Here is a 19512-nt window from a genome sequence, read left to right as displayed (position 1 = left end):
TTAGAGGTGCCACATCATCACAATGAAGGCTTTGGAGCAACTCAACCTACCTCTTACCACTAAAATATTCTCACCATTTGTTTTTCTCCTCAAACTCACTTTCACTCCAACTGTCAAACCCTCTCAGTTGAGCTTCTTTGAATTTTTTCAGTTGTTCCCGGAGAGAAGAGAATCATCATTGTTTCTGATTGACTCGTTCAGACTCGGCCAGGTTCGGATTTTGAATCGAACTGGAAAGAAAAAGAAGAATCGATTATGATGGTGCCGAATGGGAGGTTAGGGAATTTTGAAGCAACTGAGGAAATCCAAACGCGATTATGTTTGGTTTAATTGATTTCTAGTTGAATTTGTTTTTCTCTCGGTAGGTGATGATAGGTGAAGCGGTTGAACCAAAATCATGAATGCAGAAGGAAGATGATACAAGTGTCAACCAAGCAATGATGGATCCTCTTCAACTTCACATGAATCAACAACAACAACAACAACAACCTTTATACAGAAACATATGCAACACACTTCTGTCTCTAACATACTCTCGTTCACTCTCGAAAGGTCTTCAATTACATGCTCACATTATCAAATTAGGTTTACAATCAATCCCTCTTCTCTCCCATCATCTCATCAATTTCTACTCCAAAACCCATCTCCCTTATTCCTCTCTTCAAATCTTCAACGATTCATCTCACAAATCTCCCACTACCTGGAGCTCAATTATCTCTTCATTTGCCCAAAATGACCTCCCTTTACTTTCTCTACACTTTTTCCAACTCATGATCCGTCATGGTCTCCCTCCTGATGACCACATTTTCCCTAGTGCTACTAAATCATGTGGTATTCTAGCTTCGTTACCTTTGGCGCAATCGCTTCATTGTTTTGCTTATAAGACTGCTTACCATGTTGATCTTTTTGTGGGAAGTTCTATTGTTGATATGTATGGTAAATGTGGTGATATTTATAATGCGCGTAATGTGTTCGATGAAATGCCGTATAGAAATGTTGTTTCTTGGAGTGGTTTGATTTATGGGTATGTTCAATTGGGTGAGGATGATGAAGCTTTGAGGCTTTTTAAACGGTTTCTTGTTGAAGAAGAAAACGAGGGTGTTAATGATTTTACTTTGTCCAGTGTTTTAAGGGTTTGTGGTGGTTCTACTTTTCTTCAAATGGGTAAGCAAATACATGGGTTGAGTTTTAAGACCAGTTTTGATTCGTCTTGTTTTGTTGCGAGTTCTTTAATTTCGTTGTATTCTAAATGTGGGGTTGTTGAGGAAGCTTATGATGTTTTTGAGGAGGTTACTGTTAGGAACCTTGGGATGTGGAATGCTATGTTAATTGCCTGTGCTCAGCATGCTCACACGAATAAAACGTTTGAGTTGTTTGATAAGATGAAGAGTGTTGGTGGTGTGAAAGCTAATTTTATTACATTTTTGTGTGTGCTTTATGCGTGCAGCCATGCAGGGTTGGTAGAGAAGGGTAAGTATTACTTTGAGTTGATGAAGGATTATGGTATTGAACCTGGGACACAACATTATTCAACCTTGGTGGATTTGCTTGGTCGTGCTGGCAAGTTGAACGAAGCAGTTAAGGTGATTGAGGAAATGCCTATGGAACCTACTGAATCTGTTTTGGGAGCTTTGTTAACTGGGTGTAGAATACACGGGAATACTGAATTGGCATCTTATGTAGCTGATAGAGTTTCTGAGTTGGGTTCTGTCAGTTCTGGACTTCAAGTTCTGCTTTCTAATGCTTATGCTGCTGCTGGGAGATGGGAGGAAGCAGCGAGAGCGAGGAAAACACTGAGGGACAAAGGAATAAAGAAGGAAACTGGGTTGAGTTGGGTGGAGGAAGGGAATAGAGTTCATACATTTGCTGCTGGGGATAGGTCTCATGCGAAGACACTGGAAATTTATGATAAGTTAGAGGAATTGGGAGAAGAAATGGAGAAAGCCGGTTATGTTGCTGATACGTCTTTTGTGTTAAGAGAAGTGGATGGTGAAGAGAAGAGTAGAAGTATTAAGTATCATAGTGAGAGATTAGCTATTGCATTTGGACTTATTACGTTCCCTCAGGGACAACCGATTAGAGTGATGAAGAATTTGCGTGTTTGTGGCGATTGTCATACTGCTATCAAGTTTATTAGTAAATGTACTGGAAGGGTTATCATCGTGAGGGACAATAATCGGTTCCATCGATTTGAGGATGGAAAATGTACTTGTGGAGATTATTGGTGATCATACATTAGAGACATTATTTACCTGGAACAAAAGTAGCATCAGCTTGCGGATCATATAACATTACATCATTCAGAAAACCGTCTTGTTTTTTCTTTCTAACCACGTGCAATATCGTGGTAATTTTGAAGCTTAATTTTTTTTGTATATTGTTACTAATACTTATGTAGAAAAAGAAAGCCTATTTAGTACCGTGTTCATTGAAGAACCCCCAAAGCACTTGATTCCTTGCTAGTTGCTACTTTACTACAGATTGCATTACACATGAATCCTTCTGTGAAAACACAAACCAAACCAGACTGCAGTGAATCTTAATAAGGACAGATTCTGGCTAATATTATAAATGAGATTAAATGGATTTGACTATAAAACTTTGATAAATGACTTTAAAATTCAGAAGTAATTTTTATAATATAATGATGGATAATTTATATACATCAAGTCCTTATAGAAACTGTGTCTTTATTTTTACAAAATATAAATTCTGTCTTAGGCACCAAAATTGATCTGCACAGCCCTGTTTGTATCCAGTATAATTTGTTGGAACTCATGAATTTTTTAACCAATAAAAATGTGTGTTCCTAACCTTATTAATATTATTACAATGGTAATTCAAGATTCTTTCATAATTGTGTTAATAGCAGGAGAAGAACAAATGCTATTCACTGTATTGAGAAGGAGGGGGCCTTAATTGAAGACATGAAGGAAATAAAAGAAATCTTCAGTCACTTTAAAGCTCAGTTTCAAAAGAAAGGGATGCAGCAACCCACGATGGAGAAATTTAGCTTCAAGTAAATTGATGAAGTGATATATTTAGATTCGTGATGGAATTTCATGAAAAAGGAAAGCTTGTGAAGGGAATAAATAGCACTTTCATTGCTCTAATTCCTAAAAAGGATAACCCATCGAAGTTGAATGACTTTGGTGGGCTGTGCTTACAAAATTATTTCCAAAGTGCTTGCGAACAGACTGAAGAAGGTAATGCACAACATTATCTCCTGTGTCCAAGCAGCATTCTTCCAAGGTAGACAAATCCTAGATGGTGTAATGATTGCAAATGAAGTGATAGAAGAGGCGAAAAGATTAAATAGAGAGGTCGTCTTTTTTTAGGTTGATTTCGAAAAAGCCTATGTTTGAGATTATCTCAGGATTAAAGGTAAATTTCCATAAGAGTGGGCTAATCAGAATCAATGTTGAGGATTCTTGGTTGAAGGATGCTGCATCAGTTCTTAATTGCAAAGTTGGCAGTCTCCCGTTTAGCTATTTGGGCATACCAATCGGTGCTGATCCTAGAAAGATTCGAACTTGGGAACCTGCGCAACTCTTTGCGTAAGCGACTCTTTTCTTGGAAGAATTGGGCTCTATCAGTGGGAGGTCGACTTGTTCTATTAAAATCCGTCTTGACTGCCCTACCGATCTACTTCTTATCGTTCTTCAAAGCACCATCAGGTATAATTTCTCTAACTGAATCGCTTTTCAAAAAAATTAAAAATTCTTTGGGGAGGGAGTGAAGAAGCGAAAAAGATACATTGGGTAAAGTGGGATAAAATATGTAAGTCTAAAGAGAGAGGGGGTTTGGGAGTTAGAGATTTGAGAGCCTTTAATATCGCTCTTCTAGGGAAATGGTGGTGGAGGATTAGAAACGAGAAAGAATCTCTATGGTATAAGGTACTAAAACAAATTTATGGCCATAATCTAGATGAGAGGAATAACTGTAGGTCGCAATGGTGGAAGGATTTGATTTCTATTAAGAAAATTCAAGGGCGAGGGGGGGGGTAGATTGGTTTGAAGAAAATATTAGGAGAGAGGTGGGAGACAGAAAAGATACTTCATTTTGGAAAGATCCTTTGGTAGAGGGTGATTCGCTTTGTAATCTTTTTAGGAGACTCTTTGACATATCTCTAGTTAAGGAGGCGAAAGTGGCAGAAATGTTAGTTGAAGAAGAGGGAGTAAAAAAGATTAATTGGAGATGGAGGAGGAATTTATTTGAATGGGAAAAGGAGATGGTGGAAGTTTGTAGTAGTTTAGTGTTTAGTGTGAAGAGGGCAGATGGTGAGGGGGATGTTTGGAAGTGGAGGGAGGAGAGTTATTCGGTTAAGGAGGCGTACCAAGTGATAAAAGAAGGGGAGGAGGTTGGAGAGACCGAGTGCGAGTGGTATAGAGATGTGTGGAATCATTTAATTCCGTCGAATATGGCAACTTTAGCTTGGCGACTTTTTCACAAGAGACTACCGACTAAGGAAAATTTGGTTAGAAGAGGAATACCGCTTAATTCTTCTACACTTTGTGTGGGGGGATGTGGGATTCCGGAAACGGAAGACCATTTATTTTTTAATTGTCCCATGTTAGGGTCGATTTGGAGAAAGATAGTGAATTGGTTAGGAGTTCCGTTGGCTTTACCGGAAGGGGGACATAACCATCTATCCCTTTTAAAAAACATAATCCCTTGCAGTATCAAGACTAGTGAGAGAATCTCAGCGATTTGGTTTTCAACGATCTCGCACACAAAACCATTGGCTTGTTTAGGAACTGTTTGAATTCGAATCGTGTCAGGTGTTTCAGCCGTGTTTGTGATGGTCTGTTTTGCTGTGTTTGTTTGTGATTATATATTCTGTATTGCCGTGTTTGTGCGGCTTGCAACAGGGTTGAAGTGGTTTGTGCTCTCCTTTTTTCTTTTGTTGCCCTTAGTTGTATCTCATAATGCCCTTGCTCTTCGATATTGGGTCGGATGCGGTTATGTGTCCAAGTACTCGAATCTTTTTTAGTGGCGGGGCGCGAGATTCTAAGTTGCAATGCTTATAGGAGGATGCACGATCTCTTCGTGACCATTGAGATTAGTTTTGGTTCACTGAGATTGTTGTTTCTGACCTGTTGTGGTGATCTTCGTTGTCCTGCAGTAACAGCTGCGGTTTTCTTGGCGCGTAGCAGATGTTGTTTTCAAACTGCTGCAAACAACTATTGATTAATGAGTTTCCTTTGTAATAATGTTGTTTAAGTCCTTCTGCATAATTGAACTGGTGTAGTGTGCTTAGCTATTGCCTTGTGAGCTTCATTGTATTGGTGTTTTGTTGAATAGCTTTATGCTTTGGAACTGGTTATTGTATCTTGTAGACCTATAGATCTTTGTGCTTTGGAACTAATTTTTGAATTATTATTCAGTGAAAATATAATTATAATTATTTCATTATTAAATAATTTATTTTAGGAAAATACATTCTTTTTTAAAAAATAATTATACTCACATACTATACTATAAAATCCACTAAAAGTTTGATCAACCAATATCTATGTAGATATGAAGCAGATACAAGTGAAACTTTTATTGTACTGAACAGATGACAAGAAATTACTCACTATAAAATGCCTGTGGAAACCACTTACATTCCTATGGAAACTATCTATATAACTATATTAAAGTATATACATCTACTTTGGTTTATTTTGTCAAAAAAAAAAAAAATCCACTTTGGTTTATGTATCTCTGTGGAGGATATGATTCCTGCTTTATTCTTTCTTTTGAGAAAATTCATTCTTTTTTTTCTTGCTTCTCTTATAAGGCATGAAGATATATTGAATGTTAAATAGTAGTGTTGTGAACCATTGATCAATTGCCTAATTGAGCAGAGCACTAATTAAAGGCAAAAATCCATTTACATTTGATAATGCTCTAGAAAAAGACATGTATGAAAGCAAAAGTGGATATAATAACTTATGTAAAATAGCTATCAACAAAAAGAATTTTTGTTTGTGACTATGTTACAGCTATACATTGCCATTCATCATAATACGATTAGAGGTGGAAAAATTATTCCTTGAAAGGGAAAGCTCACTATGCCATAAATGTTAATAGATTACATGGTGAAGCATTCTTATTCTTTTTTACAAAGTGGGAAGAAAAAGGGAACTTATCAACAGAATTAAGATCTTGTCCAAAAGGACATTATATATGGTTGTAAAACTATTTAATTAATAATTCCTTTAGATTAGTTTCATTCATGGGAATTTTACCTAACCTAACTCTTAAGTTATAATTGAATTTATCCCCATAGAACGATACACTAGCTATCAAAAGCACCAAATACTACTAACCAATTGCTGAAGATGTGTCCCCTCTAATCAATGTTTTTTAATAAAAAAAATCAAAGACTATAAGTCAATTATATGAAGACTTAAATGAATTTATTGATACCGTCTATACCAACGAGATGTATCTTTATTTTTGGGAGCCTATAGAACAAAAGAACTTCATAATATATGTACTAGGGGTGGGCATGGTTCGGTTTTGGAAGAAAACCGAATCGAATTGAATCAAACTGTTTTCAAAATTCATAGTAACTGAACCGAACTGAACTGTTTGTCTTTCGAACTGAACCAAACCGAACTGTTAAAGCGGTTCAGTTTTATGGTTTTAAACCAAACCATAACTAATTTTTCACTAAAAATAACTGAACCATTAAACCAAACCGAACCGAACCAAACTGATAATCATGAACCGAACCAAACTGTTTCAGTTCAGTTTTAAAATCGTTTGTTATGGTTCAGTTTTTTTTATTTGATTCGGTCTAGTTTAGCAGTTCAGTTTGGTTTTTGGGTTTTTTTTGCCCACCCCTAATATGTACCGTGCTTGACCTTGAACAATTGTGAGATGAGTAACATTATGAAAAATTTCTCAAAGAGTGTTTGAATGAAGATAAAATATAATGAAAATACTAGTGTTCATTTGTGGTGATGATAGTCAATAATCCTAAAAGATTATATAATATTTTTTTCTCGATGAATCATGTTATTATAATGTGTTGTAATATTATTTTCTAAAACATTTATATAGAATATCTACATAATTTCTAAAAGTAATTCACACAAAGAATGCATATATAGAAATTAAATTCGAAGTTTTAGATGTTTCATTATCATACAATAATTTTAAATTTTTAGCTATTTACAATTAAGTTTTTAGCATGTGTCCAATTATGAAAACAAGATAAAAAAAAATAAAAACTTTGTTCTCATTGAAAAAGGAAAATAGTCAAAATACAATCAAGTTTGTCCTCAAAGTTTCTTTTTTTTAGGAGTTGGGGAATCTAGGCCTAATCTATTAGAATACGTCTAGGCTAGCGAGTTAAATGCTTAAAGATTTTCAAGGTCAAAACCATTCCGCTCAAAAATCAGCTTTCAAAGAAAGTCAAAGACTGACAGATTACGCACGCGCTTACTTTCTTTTTGTTTGATAAGTTGACCCCTGCGCAAAAACTTATATGCTTGCATCACACTCTTCTTTCACCCCAATGACGATAAATTAGGGTTGTAGAGCGAGCAAATCCTTGGAACTTTCTTCATGCCCGACAAAAAAAACTTGGTGCGAATCGGGGGTACATATGCTCATGCTCGTCTAACTAATGTACTATGTATACTAACGTACTTTGTATCTATGTAATTCCTAATATGTCTGCCCGGAAAATCCACAACTGCTAAGGAAGAAGATCGAGCCATAACAGATTAATGTAGCGAATTCAAGCATAGTTTTGGGGCTTCTGTTATACCCTGCCTATATGGAGTGGAGGACCCCAAAAAAAGTTCTTGCTTTTTTACCACTGAACGAGCATAATATAGTGATATTTTAAATTGAATTAAATTGAAGATATGTTTAGTTTCCAGATGTGATCAGCTCTGAGAATAATAAAATTTAGTAAATTCAAACTGTGCATCCAAAAGACATCCATGCAAAGAGAAATAAACCTTAGTGATGGTATGAAAAATGTGGTGGTCCTTTACCTTTAGTAGAGGATGCGTGTTTGCTTGTGACAAGTAAATGATTTAGTGAGTGTCCAATAAAATGAAGTTTGTATATTAAATAAATAAAAGAACAAATGTTATTTTGTCCAAAATTAAAAGTACAGTACTATCTATCGTGACAAATGAGAAGTGATTTATTGAGATGGACCACCATCAGCAAATCATCATTTAACAAATGCATGCTAACATAAAGAAAGGGATAAGAGAAGGAAGGGCTAATATTTTTCTATTTCTAAAAATTATATTAGACTCTATGAGATAAAAATATAAATGGGAAATTGATGATACATATTTTCTTGTTATAAGATCATTTTTAAAAATATCAAGTAGTCTAATAGCTAGAAATTCATCCCTTAAAACGACCCTGCATATATAATACAAGATAGACTCTTAAATTTGTCATAGGCTATATAGGCTAGGACATTAAACATGTAATGGGACCTCAATCATCAAGGTTCCATAAATTTGTCATTTTAATCTACCAACATAAACCAGCTAAGGCAAATAAAAACTTTCATCAGTATAACAATTATAACAGTATAGTAGGAGCTTGAAAACCAAAGAAGAAATCAAGGTATTAAAATAATATATCAATAAACTTTAATTGAATGTTACATGCCCAAAGGACTAATCATCAAATGTTCCTGATTAACACAAACTTGGCATCCACAATTATTGGTTCAAAATTACATAGAAATATTACATCCAAATCCTGTATCATCCCCAAAACTGATCCAAAATGGAGACTTGAGGAAATTAAATCCAATGACCCTTTTGTAACTTGTTTTTCTACTTAGAATAAAAAGAAATAAAATGATAGATTAAACATTTGCTCCTCAAGGAAGCAAAAAATGACAGGAATGTGAACCTAAAAATTGAAAATATTGGCAGCCAAAAAACCCGGCGTTGGCATTAACTGTCTCAACGCGACTCAGTGGTTTTCCGTCTCTCCTAAAGTTACCTTTGTAACACTAAACTTGAGAATGAATTTTTTTTTCCTCCCATTCTTTTTCTTTCTGCTTCCTTTCATAGTTAATGTAACCTTCGACCAACAACAAAACTTCAAAAAATAACATATATATTATATACTCAAACCTTTCAGTTGTTAACTGTCTTGCCTCGGTGTCAGCAAAACTCATTTCAGTTTTGCTGAGCCACAAGATGATCGAGCTGCATCTGTTCAAGCCATGTTCCCAATACAGCATGATCAACGGACTCCATTTGTGCGCTCATATTCAATCCCTCACCGGACGATCCAGTTGGCGCAGCATTTGAGATAGAAGTTGCCAATTTCTCTTTAATCTCAGTTGGAGATTCTTTCACAAGTGACTGCACCCATGATAAATCAGGCTCCTCACCGTTGTTCCCAAGCTCAAACGAAGATGATCTGCGGAGCTTGCCTACTTCATCTGCATTGTGAGCCCAATCCAATTTACCATTGGGGGATTCCCATTTCGACCAAGAATTGACTGAGCCAGCAGCTGCAAGCATAGAGTTAGAGCCGTGCTCGCGGAAGCTTAGGCTGCGAAACTGTTGCTGCTTATCGCGTTGAGCGAGCATTGACATCCTTGAGCTCATTGGAGAGATAGGTTCCACGTTTCGTGGAGACATTCTTCCTGATGGCTGAACACCATAAGAAGCTGCCTGCAATAAATGATGATCAACATTTTTAGGAGAAAAATTTGTATTCACGGGTGACAACATGTTCTGCTGCTGCTGAAACTGATTAAAGACGGCTGATTTGTGAGTTGGAGAAAAAACTGTTGAAGTCAGTGATGGATCAGCATATCGAGGAGAAGAACTCTCGGCAGAAAAGAGGTCATCAAGATTTGACGGATTCAGTGGCTTCATTCGACCAGAGCGACTAAGACCGTTAGAATTCAAATGACGTGGAGAGAGGCACGCCAACTCATTAAGGAGCTGTTGCTGTTGATCATAATCAGATAACATCTCAAATTCATCCATATGAATATCTCTAGCATTTAATGAAGATCTCAAACGACTGGACTGAAGATTACTTCCTGGAAGATGCAAGGCTGGGATGTTTGGCTGGGGCCAAGGAACAGAATTGTGTGAAATGCCATTGCCAGAAGGGGACATAGGTGGAGTGAATGGTGAAGGAGACATGACAGACATCGAAGAAGGCGAGCCAGGCAACATGCTCATGGCGGCAGCAAAATCCATAGCAGACGACGCACTTGACCGAGGTGAGGGGACCGCAGAACCAGTTGAAACATACAATGGTCGAAGCTCTTCAGCAGTGTGGGCAAAGAAGCAAACTCTTCTGGAGCAGTTTATCCCGTCCTTGCAGAGACGAGTTCTATATTGTGCAGGATGCAGCCAACACTCAAAAACACCATGAGCGTATTCACACATATCCCCTCGCCGGCAAGCACCCTTGCGAAAATCAGGACAAGGGACACAGCTATAATGATACTTTCTTGGGTCCCTTCTTCGGGCATTCTCCCCTGGATGAACAAAAGGGCATTCGGTCCAATCATGGGAATAAGCCCGTGAACAAGGTCTGACCTTGAAAGAATACATTCGGAATTCATCAGTTGAATATATGCTGTTTTTGATATCAGGAAGGGATGGATCAACGGGATATTCTTTCTTCTCAGATCCAGCAGGAGAAATAGGGACATCAATTGACTTTAACTTCAACAGAAGATCAGGTGGAGGAGAAGGAGACCCATTCTCAGGTGAAGCTGACAAAGGAGGAGAATAAGAATTAAACGAGTTTGTGATCACCCTAAGATTGCAACCAGTACTAGGATCATCAGTTTGAAGAAGCTCTTCAAGACTGTTTTTCACAAATTCAAGCTTAGGGGGATAAACAATAACATCTAACGGACGATCCCCATTAGCATCGACAGAATTGGGATCAGCCCCTGCTGCAAGAAGCAGCTTCGCAGCATCAACAGCATTTTCAGCCCCGCCCGATGCAGCACAGTGAAGAGCGGTGCTCTTGTCAAGGCCACAAGGCCTATTGATATCAACATCAGATAGAGAAATAATCAGTTTCATAACATCAATGCTACCATAAGTAGCAGCAACCATCAACGGCGTCCTTTCCTCATTGACCATCTGCTTTGATCCCTTACGACGACCATACCATAATCCAACCTCATCTACCGACGTAGGATCATACTCAATCATTCGTTTAAACCCTTCAACATCATTATTAGCAGCAAGCTCAAGCAAGCTTGCAAAAGCATCTTCAGTCCCAACGGTTAAATGGTTCATGGCGTTGTTTCTTGGTTGAGAATCGCTTGTCATGGACGGAGATTGTGCAGACTTTAACCGCTCCGACTCACAGCACATCCTTTCATTTGCAAAATATTTATCTGAAGAAGAATAAACAACAACAAACACATTAAAGCAAAACCTTCATAGACACACATGCAAAAAGACATAACAATGAAACGTAACAAAGAAAACAAATCACATACCATAAACAAACATAACATGAAGATTATGACACACTTCAGACAGCTAAGAATCAAATTGACTAGAAAAGAAAAAGACTTGAAAAGGAAAAAAATCAACACTTTACAAAACATAGAAGAAAAAAAAAGCTTCCTCTCACAAACAAAACTGCCAAACAAGTAAAAAAATCCAGAACAAAACATCATAGTACAATTTCTGATCTCAAAACAACTACCAGAAACAACAACAATAATAATAAAAATAATAATAATAAAATAAAAAATAAGAAAATCAATATTCCAAAACTAGATTTACAAAACCCTAAAAACAAGGACATGTATGAAACATCATCGTTGAAGGATCACGAGAAAAAGAAACATGTAATAGCGTGTTTTACGGAGATGAAAAAAACACGGAAAAAGCAAAGTTGTTGAAAGTGAATCTTACCACACTCTGATAATAATTTCAGTGACACAAAACGAGTAAGTAAAAGGATCGAGCTAAGAGAGTGACGTGTACACGGATCTAATGAGTTTGGTGAGTGAGTTGAAGGAAGAAGAAGTTTAGTTCAGGTGTTTGTGTTTGTTTTGTTTGGATTCTGAGAAAATCGAAAGAGAAAAAATTAGTGTGAAGAAAAGAAAGAGACTCTGTTATTGCTTCTTTCTTTCTTTCTTTCTCCATTTTCCCATAAGCTCTTTTTTTTCTCTTGCTCCAAAAATTAATTAATTAATTAAAAAAAGGGAGTGAGTGTGACACACAAAAGAACATTACTACTACATGTTTTTTTAATTCATAATTTATCAATCAATGCTTTTTAAAATATTATTTTCAGTTTTGATAAAATCGCCCAGACATAATATAAAAATCAGTTAATGGTTTACGACGGAAAATTTAACTGATAATATCGATATTAGTTGCATTAAAAAAGAAAATGTCGATATTACTAAACGGAATGTTTTCATTTAATTTGAAACTCGTAACTTTGCAATTGTACGTGGACTTTATTAGCATTTTATCTACGAATAAAAATATAAATTTAATTTATTTACATTATCAATGTAAGATTATTTTATACGTACATTTAATAATATCTTAATACGATTATAAATAATAATAATAATAATATTTTAATACATCATGTTATATCATGTTATATGTTTGTTAAATGTGTGTATTTTTATACCGATAAAAGCATTCGTCATTTTCTGGAGCTTGATTGGGAAATAAGAATTCAAGATTCTTATCGTGAAGTGAATAAATGTGTTGATATGTTAGCTAACATAGAGTGTGATATAAGTGATCCCTCGATTTATTATGAGTCATGTCTGACCCTTTTTAGTTTCTTTTTACACTTGATTTTGGCGGGAGTTGCGACTCCCCGTTTAATCTCTTTGTAATTTTCTCCTTTGGGTCTTATGACCCCCTTGATTACAAAAAAAAAAAAAAAAACTTAAAAAATATTGAAAAATGCAAAACTGTGTCTCTGTAACACTAGTTAACCAAATTAAAAAGGAAATTTCGTCTTGAAATTTATGCATTCAATATTTTTGAAAAGTAAAATATTATTTTTTCAATACTAATTTTGTCTTTTATTTCTTTTTCTAGTATGCTTAACAAGAATTTCGAGGACACTATTTAGCCTGAGCCAAAAATATTTAGTTTTGGATTAATTAACTAATTAATGAAAATAAATAAGTAAAGGAGAAAAGATGAAGCGCACTGAGAGTTACGATTTGATTATTCTTCTTCTCAGCAGTGCCCGGCGCCTTTTTATTGGCTAATCAAATCACGCCTAGTCAGGGTGTGTGTGCTGGATATATTCGTCCTTCTACAAAAACATAAGGGGTATAAAAGGGATTTTAAGTGGTGACGTGGCTATTATGATACTACTTTGAAACAAGTTACGACAAATTAATTCTTGTTGTAATTGTAATACTCCCTCCGGTACTTTTTATAAGGAACAATTTGAAAAAATCACACAGACCAATGAAGCACATTTAACATAGTTATTTTCATTTAATACTCTTATAAATTTAAATTTATTCCATGTATACCCTTATTTAATTACCTTTTATTCAACTAACTTACTTATTTTTAAATTCTCTCTCATAATAAATAAGGGCATAAGTGAAATTGAACATTTAAAATATTTGAAAATTGGTCAAAGTTTCTTATAAAAAGGACCAAATTTTTTGCCCTAAGTGTTTCTTATAAAAAGGACCGGAAGGAGTAATTTAATTAATTTAACTCCTTTTCACTTGGTTTGTTGAAATTCAGTCTAAATTCACCTCACATGCAAATTCTAGTGTAGCGCCGATTAGACATAGACAAAAGTGATCTAATTTTTTACTTATAAAAATTTAGATTTTTACTATATTTTTCCCTAACTATTTTTTATTTTATTTTCATCATCGGTTTAATATGGTTCGGGGTCAGTTCTGACATCAAATCAAGTAGTTTCAGCCTCATTCTAATTGCAGTTGCGGCAGGCAGATTGAACTGTGGTTCTCCCGACCAAATACAGCAATAATCACCATCGAACCAACTAACGATCGATAACTATTTTGCTCAAATTTGTTTATCATATGAACCAATCAATTAATTACACGTAAGCTAAAAGTCGGTGGAGTTGTTTTTTGTCTGAAAGGAGATAAAGAATTTACGGTGATGGAGGGTGACCGGTTGGGAAACGTCAGAGGAGGCTCGGATGCATGTGCGAGGTGTGCGACGGTATAGGGCCTCAAAATTTTGAGGGCCTCAAGTCAAAATTTTGAGGTCCTATAATATTATTTATATATTATTTATACCTATAAAATATCAGATGTATATTAATAGATTAATTTTTAGGCCATAAAATAATAGTTATATATTGTTAATGTTCATAAATATCATGAGTATCAATATATTAGTTATCTATACTCGTAAATATAGTTCTAGTCCATTTTAATCTTTGCAAAAAATTTAATCTTAGATTATGATGTTTCTTTTTGACGTTATATTCAAAGATAATTATTTTGTATTTCTTGTTCCATTTAATTTAATTTAAGATTTAATATTGATAATTTATATGTTTACAAGAATGTTTTTTTATATTATATGCAATTTAAATCGATAATTTTTTTAATTTTTTTCTTTTATATTTTGCACAAAGTCTCCTAAAACTCGGAGACGCCCTGGAAAAGGTGAAAAGCTGGGTGATGTTACCGGTTAGGTATGTGGAAAGAGCGGGGTGACCGGAAGGACCGGTGGTAGGATTGAAGTGGATTGGAATAGGAGTTGGAATCCGAGTGTACGGATGCGGACTTAAGGCACTAGTGAATTCTAGTTAATGGAACACAAGTCAAATCATGAGATGGAAAAAAAAAATAAAGAAAATAAAAAGGCAAGATATGTGCAGTGCAGCACCCAATAAATAAAGATTGATAGTTATTAATAAATTAAAGATAGATATTATGGATAAATTATAGTAATAAATTATGTGGTTATTATAATTATAAACTCTTGATTTTTTTTCATTTTACACTTGATTTGCTTTAGAAGATTCAAATCCGTATAAATTCTATTTCAATCGATAAAAATATTAAAATTATTAGGTTAAATGTCGTAATTAAAATTCAAATTCCAACACTTTTTTATGTGTAAATTTTTAAAAGTACTACTATCATTTTTTTTATTAAAAAAATTGGAATTTATGTTCATGATTAATTATGGGAACATATAAATATAAATAAGGTTGAGAAAATCCTAATTGGAGTGTCTATATTGATATTGATTTTTTTTTTAATAGAAAAATAAGAAAAGGAAATCTGTTCAAGATCAAATTTGAGGTTAGTTTAAGTCCAATACCACATAATTTAGGTTGTATAAACTTCACATTACCACCTCTCTCAACATAAGAGTTTTTTAAAAAAAAAACTATTACGGTACAATTTTTCACGAGAGTGACAGAGTTAAACTAGAGTTTAATTGGTATACAATGGTAATATAAAAGTTATTTATGCTTTTCATCAAATCACATCATAGCAAATTAACAACTGTGAAGAACTTGTACCAAAAAAAATATATGAAGAACTAATATATCAAAGTGATATAAAAAAAAGGTGAATAAACCAGAAAAATAAATATAAAACGAGTTAGGTCGGACTGGTCTAATTAATGTGTAGCCTAATTATAAATGGGAGGGACGAGTTGACCCATTTATATAATCAATCCCTTCAGGCCAGAAGGGGTTGAACCAATCCAACCCATTTGGCAACTCTACTCAAGGCATGCTTCATTTTAAACTTAGCCTCACTTAAGCAAAAACTAATTTAAGCATCAGGGTGAACACAGGTACACCCGCCTACATTAGGGTAAAAAAAAATGGATTCCACCCAATCACCGTTACCGTAGGAGCTTCTTCCACATTGGTTCGTCCTTTGACGTTTTAGAACGAAACATGTCTTTAGAAAGAAGGAAACAATAAGTATAAATAAATAAAAGACATTGTAAAATTGTCTCTCTTTCGTTTTTCTAAGAACTCTAAGCCTTGTTTATCATCGTCTTGTCTCCCTGCAATATCGTCATCTTCATTCAAAGGAGGTTGCAATAAACAAGGTGTTCCAACTAGGCCAAATAATTGAGTTAAGGGACAACAATACGTAAAATAAGAAGAGATTTGATCCAAGAAGATGTCTATTTATTTACTACTTATTATGTCACTATTTATTAACAAAACTAGAACAATTATTTACAATACACAAATTGTTGTAGTTGTTGTTCTTATGATCTCTGTGATTCAAACATTTCAAAGTGTACTTCAAACATAATAATTTCCTTTTTCCTCCTTCTAGAATTATCCATCAACTCATTAGCTATTAGAATACCATGTAAGATGTGGCAATCTTTCACAAAAGTGGATCGAATCTGGAAAATAACCTTCCTCCTAATAAACATCCGACTAAGCGATTCATCTACTTTTCTAATAATAAGAAACCGATCTAAGCGATTCATGTACACATCATCACCACGATACCATGTAAACCATCTACCACGTACACAATGGTAAATCCACCAGAGCAACATCATCAATAACATTATTGAAAGCTGAATAATCCTCAAAACCCCTACAACATCCTTTTATTTTATCTTCAGATCAAATTGAGTTAAAATCAGGACAGTCACACTAACCAAAGAGGTTATTAATAGTACGCTCTGTCAAGCGAGCGTTCCCATAACAACAACTTCCCCCTGTGATCACATGGCACAAAAACATTAGCTACTGAAAAAGATTCTAAATCTTTTTTAGAGAATCAATTCACAATTAAGACATGCTAGAAACTCACAAAACTCATATTTAAAAAAAACTCTCCCCAATTTTACTACTCAAATTCCGCATTGGAAAATATACTTTATTGCACTATCTTCCCTTATATATAGAATGCATCAACACATAAAAAACATTAAAGACTTATGAGAAAATTTATTTTTATAAGAAAATTGATCATTCACCATAGTGTAAATTATACGGTCTTAATTAATTTTTTATTTGATTTGATTGATATTTGAGTTTTTTTATTTTTTATGTTTTGATCTTTTTATTCAAGCTAACGAGCTGAATTAAGTTTAATTGAGCCAAATTTACCGTGAGTTTTAATTGAATTGAATTTTAAACTGATTATGAGTTAAACTAAATTTGATTCATCTTGACTAACTTTTGTCCACATTTAAGGAGTGATTAGTAGATATAGTTCAAGAAAAAAAACTGTTATTATATATTGTTTGTCACAAATGCATCATATATGTTTGGAAAGAGTAATTAGAAATTCCAGAGTATTTAAAATTCTAAGCAATTCGAATGATTGTATTTAAATTATCTTCATTTTTAAAAATGTGTGTTTAAAATTTCATTGTGAACATTTTGGACCACTTATATAAATTTGAAAAGTTTTGAGTCAACTTTAATTTTTGAAAATTAGGGATCAATTTATAATTTTCATAAATTCGAAGGATAAAGATAGAGATTAATTTGATAATTAGCTATTTTTAATTAGACCCAATTGTGTAAAAAATGAATTAGTTTAAATTGATAAGAATTATCATTTGTCAACTTTTTTTTTCCTTTTCCATTTGCCATATAATACTATTCATTTTTTGTTGTCCTTGTTGACAAAACACGTATTATATTCTCTAGATTAGACACAATATTTACTTATTCCACTTGTTTGATGTATTGTCTAATCACATCCAAAATGAAATGTTTTTTAAATTCAATTTGGCAATTAAACAACCAAACCAAACTCTCAATTTTTATTAATTTATTATTTATAGACTATAGTTGCTCTCCCACTCATTTTCAAAGGGTGGATACCGCACATATAAGATAAGAGCATGTACATGTCTGTCCTATATGTGCAAACCTGCAACCGTATTCATTCACCTGCATCTATTATAAATTAAGGTAAGGAGAATGTGGTTCGGAAAAGATTTTGTTGATACAAGAGATCAAACTTAGATACGATGATAAAAGTCTCTTTCAATTTAATCAAATATTTTAAGTTCGAATTCAATTTTAAAAATATATTAGTGTTCAATTTTTAAAAAAAAGAATTTTCTTGTTTATTATAGTATATGATTTGAGAGATTAATCTTCACGATTATACATGAAAATACTCAAGAGATTAATCTTCACACTAAAATATCTAATTTGTTTGGTTCTCAAGTGAAGAAGCCAAATAATTCAGAGTTCAGTCACAAAGTAAGTAAAATTTAACTAAAAAATATTTTCATCGAGAATCAAATTCGATTCTTCTGAACGCACTAAAGTAATTGTTGATGTAAAAAATGGACGGTAAGATGTACTTTTTATTATTTGTTTGTCTTTTAATATGGGCCAAGAGGATGTCGATAGAAATTGGGAACTAAGAACCATTTAAAAAAAAGCATAAATCTCTCAATCTGTCTCAACAATAGAAAGTGATTTTTCTCACTTTGATTTGGTGGTGGGAACAATGTGTGATGAAATGGACTCTTATCTTAATTAACACCTCATTCTTGTTGGATTGTGACTTGGAAAATTAGGCCGGCTATCAAGGTTCCTTATCATTGGGACCAAATGGGCCTCTTTTATTTCTTAGCGGACACTTGTCTTAACCTCACTCCATCGACGGCTTAAATCACAATTTACTACCATCAAGTTCCATGTTTGATTCCAAATTCACTTTAATTAAAAAGAAAGAATAAAATCAGTAGTTAGTTGTTCAATGTTGATTGATGTTGGACTTGTTAAGAAGAATCACAGTTCGATTTCCGTAATTATCATTGAAAGTGTTTGAAATCAATTATGTTAGAATTGATTATCGAACCATATTAGTTGATTAAATGGTCTGATCGATCGAATATTAATAAAAGAGAAAATATATTATAATCAAGATATTGACTCGTGCTTGCATGCGGGTCAAATGAAATTTGATTTATAATTACATGACCATGAATCCAATATAATCATATATTATCCATGAGCTCACTAAAGTGATTTGTAATGCAACGACCTATAATTAAAAACCTACAATTTCATGTAAAGCAACCACCTAAAACACTCTCTAAAGCAATATGGCAATTTCTTTAAAATAAATGCTCACACATTCATATAGAACATTATCCATGGCGGCTTCTAGAGTGTGGTGCAATGTTACATGGGGTCTAACATGAACCTCACTCATTTAAGTAATTTATTAAGTTCTTTTAATTTTATTATAATTTAATATGAGATCTATCCACTTCAATTTTTTAGTAAACTAAAAATATCATCCGCGATTTAAAAAAAAAAATCATCCGCATACAACTATTTGGACTAATTATCTCAAAGTACTTGAGATTTGTTTAAGATGTTGACTTCTCCCAAAATAATTCTCCATATACAGTGACTAGGAATTAAACCTATGATTAAGTGGTTAAATAACTCAAATATCTATCATTTATGTCACACTATTTCGGTAGATCTAACCATTTTATATAACCAATTTTCAAGATGGGAGTAACCCTCTTTACAAATTCATTTTAAAAATTCGTGTAGGACTTGAAA

General features: G+C 33.9%; 2 protein-coding genes across 2 annotated transcripts; one reads left to right on the top strand and one right to left on the bottom strand.

The window, feature by feature from the left end:
• The first annotated feature begins 64 nt into the window (after positions 1 to 64).
• Positions 65 to 2258, top strand: LOC123888360 (putative pentatricopeptide repeat-containing protein At5g52630). Its single transcript, XM_045937398.1, has one exon. It carries the CDS (start codon positions 402 to 404, stop codon positions 2226 to 2228), a length of 1827 nt encoding a protein of 608 aa, XP_045793354.1. The 5' UTR covers positions 65 to 401; the 3' UTR covers positions 2229 to 2258.
• Positions 2259 to 8596: 6338 nt separating this feature from the next.
• On the bottom strand, positions 8597 to 12385 carry LOC123888359 (zinc finger CCCH domain-containing protein 30). Its single transcript, XM_045937397.1, has 2 exons — positions 11898 to 12385; positions 8597 to 11368 (listed from the first exon to the last, which is right to left on the bottom strand). Exon 2 carries the CDS (start codon positions 11343 to 11345, stop codon positions 9162 to 9164), a length of 2184 nt encoding a protein of 727 aa, XP_045793353.1. The 5' UTR covers positions 11346 to 11368; positions 11898 to 12385; the 3' UTR covers positions 8597 to 9161.
• Positions 12386 to 19512: the final 7127 nt, after the last annotated feature.

Source organism: Trifolium pratense, linkage group LG6, assembly GCF_020283565.1.
Source record: "Trifolium pratense cultivar HEN17-A07 linkage group LG6, ARS_RC_1.1, whole genome shotgun sequence".
Classification (NCBI taxonomy): Eukaryota; Viridiplantae; Streptophyta; class Magnoliopsida; order Fabales; family Fabaceae; genus Trifolium; species Trifolium pratense.
Note: the sequence above shows the minus strand (reverse complement) of the source record. Positions and strands in the feature narration are given on the sequence as shown.

Bases quoted from the DNA above. Each gene is read 5' to 3' on its own strand.
- LOC123888360 (XM_045937398.1), top strand. From the start codon at position 402: ATGCAGAAGGAAGATGATACAAGTGTCAACCAAGCAATGATGGATCCT.
- LOC123888359 (XM_045937397.1), bottom strand. From the start codon at position 11,345: ATGTGCTGTGAGTCGGAGCGGTTAAAGTCTGCACAATCTCCGTCCATG.